Genomic DNA, 8781 nt, shown 5'->3' on the forward strand with positions numbered 1-8781 from the left:
GGATGATCAGTCCCTTTCTAATGTATCAGTTCAGAATTTCTAATTCATTTACTTGAAGGCAATTCCACTTACTTGCATCAACTCACCAACATGCTCACTGCAGTCAGTTCAGGATGACCAATTCCCATCATGTCTCTGATCCAAATGAACACACAAGTGTTAAATAAGGGTGTCTAATTGTGACTGATGAGTCTTATTGAGTCGGCATGGTCAACTCTCATCTCAGATGGGGATGGCTGGTGCCCTCACTTGCATCAGGTCAAGTGTTTCATGATGTTAAGCCCCCATTTGACTACCACCCTTCTCTCAGCTGCAATTGAAGAAACATTACCATTTTTTTCAATTTAATGGTTTTATTTTAGGAATACAATAAAGTCCAGACGTCAGTCCTTACAGCTATCACTTGGCACTTTGTGATTTTCCTCGTTGTAGTCAGACTGTGCAAAGCACATGGCTGCCTGACGGTCACACTCACAGATGAACGCCTCACAGGGATTGTTCTGAGCTGCACAGTAACAGAACAAGAGAAAACACTGAGTGGTCAGCCCATCTTACAGACCCTCTGCACAATGGAGAGCTCGACAAGTCGGGGTGCTACTTACCATTACAGGTGATGGCTCCCTCAGAGCAGGAGTATGAGTAGATCTCAGTGTAAGGGTTATCAAAAATTGGCCAGCAGTCCTTGTGTCGCATCGCTTCACTGTAGCAATGGTCATGGACTTGGCAGCACCTACAATGCCAACAATACTCTTGAGAGGGCACTTAGTGTAGGGGGCAGCAGGAAAGAGGCAGGCCATCTTACCTGTCAAGGTCATCAACGGGGGTCCCAGAACCTCCATATCCACAGTAGCACCCATACTGGTTATACTCGAGGAGTGGCCAGCTACTGGGCAGGACGCAGACAATCATGTTCCGAAACTGCCAGAGGGCACTGGGTATAAATCTGGCACCTACCACTCCTGTTGACACAACCAACACAGTTTGTGAGCATTTATCTTTAGTGAAGTCTCATACCATACAAGACAAAAAAGCAGAACACCCTGTGTGATGTAGGGAATCCTTTATCTGGCCACTCACCAGTCTGACCAGTCCCACCTACTATCACCTCTTGTGGTCTGTTTCCCTAAGTCCAGTTTTCGAAATTGTAACCAAATGACCCAGACACCTCTCCCCAATTGCAACCATCCAGGTATCCAAATCCTCTAGCTGAGCCACCCAAAAGGCACCTGCCAGTTCTTCCCAAAGCACCCCAGTCTCCTGAGACTTTTGCTCACCAAGGCAGAGCAGAATGAATGGCACAGTGACCACACGCATAGCGAAGATCTCGTAGTCTCCTAATATCCAGCAGCCCTGTAAATGTTGCTGTTGCAGTATTTATGCCTTGGGTGGCAGCCTGACCCCACCCTCCATGCCACACCCTGGCCTTCAAGTATTGCTCCACCTTCCCCTCCACACCTCACCCCTGGGAAAAACTAAGATGGCACACAGGCAGAGTGGCTTAGAGGCTTTATTCAGTTTGCTGGCAGGTCATTTACAGTGTTTGGAGCTGTCTAGGTTTTTGTACTCTGGGTTTTAATCGACCTTGGAGAAGCACATGGCAGCCTGGCGGTCCCACTCACAGATGTGCTTTTCACACGAGTCATTATTTTCAGCTGGAAAACATAAAAATAAAGGAGTCAAGGAGAGAAAAACAAGCAGACAGATAGAGACACGTAGCAGGTCCACATGGTATGTTAATGAAACTGTGGTGCCCCAATATCGGAGAAATCAAAGACAGTTCAGCTACCTCATCAAGTACAGCACTGACGCCAGCAGGACCAAAAACTCAAATGATTGATATCCTGAGCTTAATTACTGGACAGCCAATAGAGTCCAGTACAGCTTAACATGGGCACCAAGACTCCGACTAATGGAGAGCAACCCTTCTGTCAGCCCAGTGTTCCAAAGCTCTTAGTGCAAGTGATGGTGGTGCTAGAGCAAGAGTACGTACGCGTAGACCTCTGTGTAAGGATTGTCAAAAATGGGAAAGCACTCTGGGACTTTCTTGAAGGCAGAATAGCAGTTGCCATGGACCTTGCAAAACCTGGAAAATGAAAATAAGCAGAGTAAGTGGAATAGTAGGGAAGCAAAGGAAAGTGGTACAGATCCCAAGGAGCTTAAGCATCAAGATTATTCATTGGCTTCCCTGAGCCTCCAAGCCCACAGTAACAACCATAGTTGTTGTAGTCATGCAGTGTGCCACTGCCCGGGATGGTACACTTGATCATGTTCTTAAACTGCCAGAGCACCTGATTTTATCAGCTGATGCCACAGCAGCTAAAGAGAAATAAAGAATGAAGTCAGCGTCTCTGAGACTTATAAACAACATAGTGTGGAATCCCAAAACGTGAGGTACAGTACAGTCCATGAAATAATCCCTCAAAAGTGCAGTGCTCAGTTGCTTCACCAGAAGGACAAAAAATATCAAAACTGGGCCATGCAAGTGCTGACAAAATGGATTCTCTAAAACAAATATGGGGGGAATCAGTGGTGTAGTTGGGTGGGGCGGGGGGCACATTTTTGGGGGCGGCATTATTGGCCACAAGGCTCAGTACAATTTGTGTGTAAGCAGCAGGGTTCGGAAAAATATCACTCATGTATGAAAAAAGTCAAATTATCTGATTTTTAACCACAAATGCTTGAAAAATAATGTTCAGACTGTCCTTCTGCATCAGACACAGCAGTTGAAATGTATGAGGCAATGACAAAAATAAACATAAACGTTACACCGATAATCATTTCTAGGAAGATAAACAACTAATTTACAATTTATAATTTCGTTTCGTTATTAATCCGAATGCGTTCTTGCTCTGCGCAGAAAACATCCCCACCTATTGCTTTGGTTCTGGTTTTCGTAGCGTAATTATATTAAACTAATAATTAGAACACGGCTTATCAGTGCGTCTATACTATATTCTTGTCTAGTTGATGCTTATAAATGTATATAAAAAATTATTGCTGTTTCTTTATATATAAATAAATCTATGCAAAATGTATCTTAATTTTTCTCTATACGTCATTTTAATTTTCTATTTAAATAGTTTAACATATTCAGATTTGTTGGAGGGCGGCAAATTGAAGCCCCACCCCGCCCCGAGCGGCACAAACTCGAGCTACGCCACTGGGGGGAATCCATCCTAAAATACACGTATGAATGAGCCTCTGAAATGTAAAGTCTAGGTAACTGACCCTTTAACAGAAAAAGAGAGTTTCCAAATACAGAATATAGCAAATATCTGGAAAAAAGCCAAAAACAAAACTGAAATAATTTCATCCACAATACACAAAAATGTGGGTTACCCCAAATATTAAAATTAATGGTTCTCCAACATGCAGGTCCCATGACACAACTACAGAAATGGAAAGTATGCCCACACATCAAAGTGAGTGAGTTACTGAAACAAAATGCATAAGGGTTACCCACAAAATTTTAAAAAAGGCATCTCCAGACCCATTGTTTGGGAAATATTCACAAAAACTGAAATGAATGAACTCAATAAACACAAAATTGGGGGTATCCCCAAATACAGACAAGAATGAACATAAGATACAACCACAAATGAAGATGGAAGTCTCCAAACGAAAATGCCTGGGTATATCCTCAAAAACAAAACTCAATTTATTCATTCAACATGAAATTTAGGGTTCACCCAGGTAAGTAAATAAAGGAGCCAAACAAGATAAAATATGGGTACACTAATAAAAACAGAAAAACTAAACAAAAGTCTCCAAGCGAAATTGTTGGGTGCATCCACAAAAGAATGAAATTAATGTATTGTAATGTACATACATTTTGGGGCTGACCCAGGATAACAGACAACTGCATAATCCACAGACACAAAACATGCAGGGTACAACCACAAGATCAGAAGTCTCCAAATGAAAATGTCTGCATGCATCCACGAAAAGCAAAATGAGTTTTTTTATGTAACTTAAAATGTGGGGTACACCCAAGCACATATGTGAATAAGTCCTAAAACATTAAATTGTGGGTTACACCCACAAGGACATTCACAAAAATGAATTAGAGACAAAACTGGGGGAACCTGCAAATACAGAAATTAATGGGTCCCCAAAAACTCAAAATCTGTGGTATTCTGTTGTGAGTACCATAAATAAGGAGTCGTCAAAAAACCAAACATGAGGTTTATCTTCAAAAACTGGAAGAAATCAAATCACTAAACATGAAAATTGGGGTACATAAATAAGTGAGTCCCCAAAATATAAAGGGCTCTGCTAAACCATTAAGTGCAGAAACAAAATCAGAAACATGGACAGAAGAGGTTCCTGGTGTTTACTCCCTCTAGGAGATATTAAAGTATCACAATCAAATGATAAAAGCTCGAGTGTACTCCAGAAAAGAACTATGTCAATTTCTCAGTCGGAAAGTCTGTAGTGTATAAACTGAGTCTGAGAATCTCAAAATTCGGTGAATAGAAAGATGCTCTACAAAATGTGGGATACACACCATTTCACACAAATTAACATTTAGAACCAAAGCATAAAAGAGCGGGTATATTCCAACACAACAATAAATCAGCCACAAAAATATGGAAGACCCCTAAACAGAAATGAAGTAATTTCTCAAAGAACTAAAACAAAATGCATAAAAAAACAACTGTTTAAAACACAAATGCTGGGGTACACTCAGTAAACAGAAACAAACGGATAAGCAGAAGCCTAAACCATGAGACACAACATCAAATTCAGAGGAAAATAAAAATGTGGGGTACAGTCCAGACTACAGGAGTAAATTAACCCTCAAAAAATGCAATTAGGGTACCCCCAAATGCAGAAAATTATCCTTGAAGACGGATTGCAAAACTAGAGGTGTAGCCCATCTCAAAAGCAAACTAATCTCACTTAGGCCTGCCAAGGATGGGTTCCCTAAATCCCAAAGCATAGGGTGCCCATAAATAGAACAAAATAAATACAGATGAGTTGTTGAACCCCCACAATTGTTGGTACTCATAAATTGGAAATGAATGAATCCTTTGCAAACATAATATTGGGTGCACCCAAAGAGATAAATGGGTTCCACTTACCGCCAGACTAATCAAGATCACGAATGATAAACAGTACAAATAAGAATAAAATATGTCTAGGAGTCTAAAGCCAGTCGTGACTGGACAAGAAGCCTAAGCCAAATATATTCTTAAGTAAGCTCACTCCCAAAAAACAAAGTTAGGGTTACGCCCCAAAAATAGAAATGGGCAATGATACATGCAGTACTTCTGAGGATGGATACTCAAACTCTGTCACCTTCCAACCACCACCAACAAAACTCCCATCTTAGGATGGAGTTTGAACTGGGCAAATCATTCACGATGTTTAGGTCAAGTATGTGTTTTGGGAATGAAAAAACAGAAATTCGAGGATATTTGGCAAGGGAAAGAAAAAAAGGCTCAGAAAAGTCATTGCCATCATTGTCATTATCAAAAAGCATCATGTAAAAGTGTCCCATATTGTTATTGTTTATTTATCGGCTTTGATGAGCAGCCCAGTTAACCAGTTGTCATTTTCTGAGATTATGGAGGTCTGGGTGATGCAGTGAGAGCAGAGTAGATAGAGTGATTCTTCTCTAGTTTTGCATTTTGCTAGTGTCCCTGTCATTACTGGGCTGCACAGGTAGTCCAGCCCCTCCAGGATGACACATCCATACGTGCCATCACAAGAAGGTTTGCTGTGTCTCCCAGGACAGTCTCAAGAGCATGGAGGAGATACCAGAGGACAAGCAATTACATGAGGAGAGCTGGAAAGGGCCATAGAAGAGCATCAACCCAGCAGCAGGACTGATATTTAGTCCTTTGTGTGAATAGGAACAGGAGGAGTACTACCCTACAAAATGACCTCCAACTGGCTACTGGTGTACGTGTTTCTGACCAAACTGTCGGAAATAGACTCCTGATGTCCTATAGTGGGACCTGTGCTCACAGCCCTTCACCATGCAGCTTGACAGGCATTCACCAGGGAATACCCCAAATGGCAGCTCCACCATTGAAACCAGGTTCTCTTCACATGTGAGAGCAGGTTCACACTGAGCACATTTGACAGATGCAATCGAGTCTGACATTGCCATGGTGAATGTTATGCAGTCTTCAACAATTATCATTACTGGTTTGGCGGTGGGTCAGTGATGGTCTTGGGAGGCATATCCTTTGAGGGTCTCGCACACCTCCATATACTAGGCGAGAGTATCCTGACTGTTGTTAGGTACCGGGATGAAATTCTCAGAGCCACTGTCAGACCTTAGGTTGGTGCAGTGGGCCTGGGTTCCTCCTGGTGTAGGACAATGCCCGGCCTCATGTGGCCAGAGTGTGTAGGCAGTTTATCGATGACAAAGGCATTGATGCCATTAATTGGCCCTCAAGTTCCCCAGACTTTAATCTAATTGAGAACCTTTGGGATGTTATGTATTGGTTCATCCAACACCACCTAGTAGTGTCACAGACTGTCCTGGAGCTGACTTATACCCTGATCCCAGTCTGGTAGGAGACCTCTCAGGACACCATTTGCCATCTCATCAGGAGCACACTCAGACGTTGTTGGAGTGCATACAGGCATGCGGGGGCCATACACACTACTGAGTCACATTATGAGTTACTGTGATGAAATCCATTCGAGTTGCAATATCATTTTCTTCCCAAAGAATCACTCACTCAAGATTTTCCACTTGAATATTTTGTTTATCAAGATCTAATGTGTGATTTAAGAGTTCCCATGCTGACCCCAGTCCTCTGCTGAAAGTGCTTACAATGGGTACATGGGTGTCAGAACTGGTCCATGAAACAATGGAAGAAGGTAGCCTGGTCTGATGAATCATGTTTTCTTTTAGATCAAGTGGCTGGCCACGTACATGTACATTATTTACCTGGGGAAAAGATGGCAGGAGGATGCACTATGGCAAGAAGGCAAACTGGTGGATGAAATGTGATGCGGTGGGCAATGATCTGCTGGAAAAACTTCAGTCCTGTCATTCATGTCGATGTTACTTTGACACATACCACTTAACAAAAGATGTGCTGGAAAAACAAGTCCAATCTAAGGAGGCCACACCTTGCAACTTACCTGACTTAAAGGATCTTCTATTAATGTCTGGGTACCAGGGGGCATCTTCAGGGGTATTGTCGGATCTATGTTTAATAAGTCAGAGCTGTTTTGGTGGCACAAGGCGGACCTATGCAATGTTAGGTAGATTTGTTTTAATGCAGGAGGCACGGTGGCGCAGTGGTAGTGCTGCTGCCTCTCAGTAAGGAGACCTGGGTCCTCCCTGCGTGGAGTTTGCATGTTCTCCCCGTGTCTGCGTGAGTTTCTTCCAGGTGCTCCGGTTTCCTCCCACAGTCCAAACACATGCAGGTTAGGTGCATTGGCGATCCTAAATTGCCCCTAGTGTGTGCTTGGTGTGTGTGTGTGTGTGCCCTGCAGTGAGCTGGGACCCTGCCTGAGGTTTGTTCCTGCCTTGAGCTCTGTATTGGTTGGGATTGGCTCCAGCAGACCCCCATGACCCTGTGTTAGGATAATGGACGTATGGATGGTTTTTAATGCTATGACAGATTGGTGCATGTTATACTTCAAATGGATTAAGTGGATTTAAGAACTTTAGTTATACTTTATTATAATATATATGTTATTTTTAATATATTGTTATAAATAGAAAAACTGGACACAAAAATGAACATAGTGAGTGGTACAGTGGATAGTACTTCTGCCTCACAGATCCAGCATCCTGGATTCAAATCACAAACCCAGTTGTTGCACGGAGTTTGAATGGTCTTGCATGCCTGTATGGGCTTTCCTACACATTAAATCAACTGGTGATTCTAAATTTGGACCCTGTGTTGCAGTGAGTGTGAGTGTGTGGTGTATGTGCAAGGGTATCTCATCTTTACAGCTGTTTCTTGCTTTGTGCTGCAGGCATAAACTCCACCTGACTGTGAATTTGATTAAGCAGGTTTGTTATGAATTTCAATAAAATAGTAATTAGCTGATAACAATTATTTACTTTTAGAAAGACTGCCATTTCACCGTTTATGTGGACTTTGCTGGCTCTCCGCAGGATCACTTCAGGATAATTGGCAACTCTGAATGGACAAGCATCCTGCCCGGGTTTGTTTTCTCTTTTGCAGATTCTACTTTTGAGCTCCTTTGCACTGAAGAAAGCAATGTTGATGGATGGATGAATGTTTGGAATCACTAAGATAACATAACAAATGGATGTGAGCATCAATTAAATGCATGAATGGGAGAAAGGTGTGAGAAAAGGGACAAGCCACAAAGTTTCTAAGTCTAAAGGCCGTGGGGCAAGTGAATGTGGCCCAGGTGTGGTTAGTGATCTGGCTGCATGAGGACATTTGTAGAATGCGCATGACTGACTGGGCGGCCTACTTCCTCCGCAGGGATGTCACTCTGAGTAAACCGTTAGCCCTATAAATCTGCACTCACCACAAATCCACACTGGTTTCACCAGGCGGTTTTCCCCAGCTTGTTTCAGGTTGACTTCAGATTGTCACATTGAGGCGCATTTTCCGCTGCTGGCAGGCACAACCTGAGCTCTGAACATCTCATGCTGCACTCCAAACAATCTACACAAATGCTCCACGCTCAACTACAACTCAAGATCTTCTTCTTTCACATCCTAGTCACCTGCCACTTCTAGACTCCCAGCACGTGTTCCAGCTCCTGTTAGCCCAACTATCTGAGCAGCAATCAAGTAGGACCCCTTGGTCGAACCAAAAGCAGGGA

General features: G+C 42.8%; 1 protein-coding gene across 2 annotated transcripts; it reads right to left on the reverse strand.

Annotated features, from left to right (window-relative positions):
- Positions 1-333: 333 nt before the first annotated feature.
- Positions 334-2145, reverse strand: pla2g1b (phospholipase A2, group IB (pancreas)). Of its 2 annotated transcripts, XM_039772788.1 has the most exons (5): positions 1991-2145; positions 1275-1652; positions 803-959; positions 603-730; positions 334-505 (listed from the first exon to the last, which is right to left on the reverse strand). In XM_039772788.1, exons 2-5 carry the CDS (start codon positions 1312-1314, stop codon positions 384-386), a joined length of 447 nt encoding a protein of 148 aa, XP_039628722.1. In that variant the 5' UTR covers positions 1315-1652; positions 1991-2145; the 3' UTR covers positions 334-383. The 2 variants fall into 2 exon arrangements, with proteins under 2 accessions (XP_039628722.1, XP_039628721.1); XM_039772787.1 differs by having other exon boundaries at positions 1275-2145.
- Between the last annotated feature and the right edge of the window lie 6636 nt (positions 2146-8781).

This window comes from Polypterus senegalus, chromosome 12, assembly GCF_016835505.1.
Source record: "Polypterus senegalus isolate Bchr_013 chromosome 12, ASM1683550v1, whole genome shotgun sequence".
NCBI lineage: Eukaryota > Metazoa > Chordata > Cladistia > Polypteriformes > Polypteridae > Polypterus > Polypterus senegalus.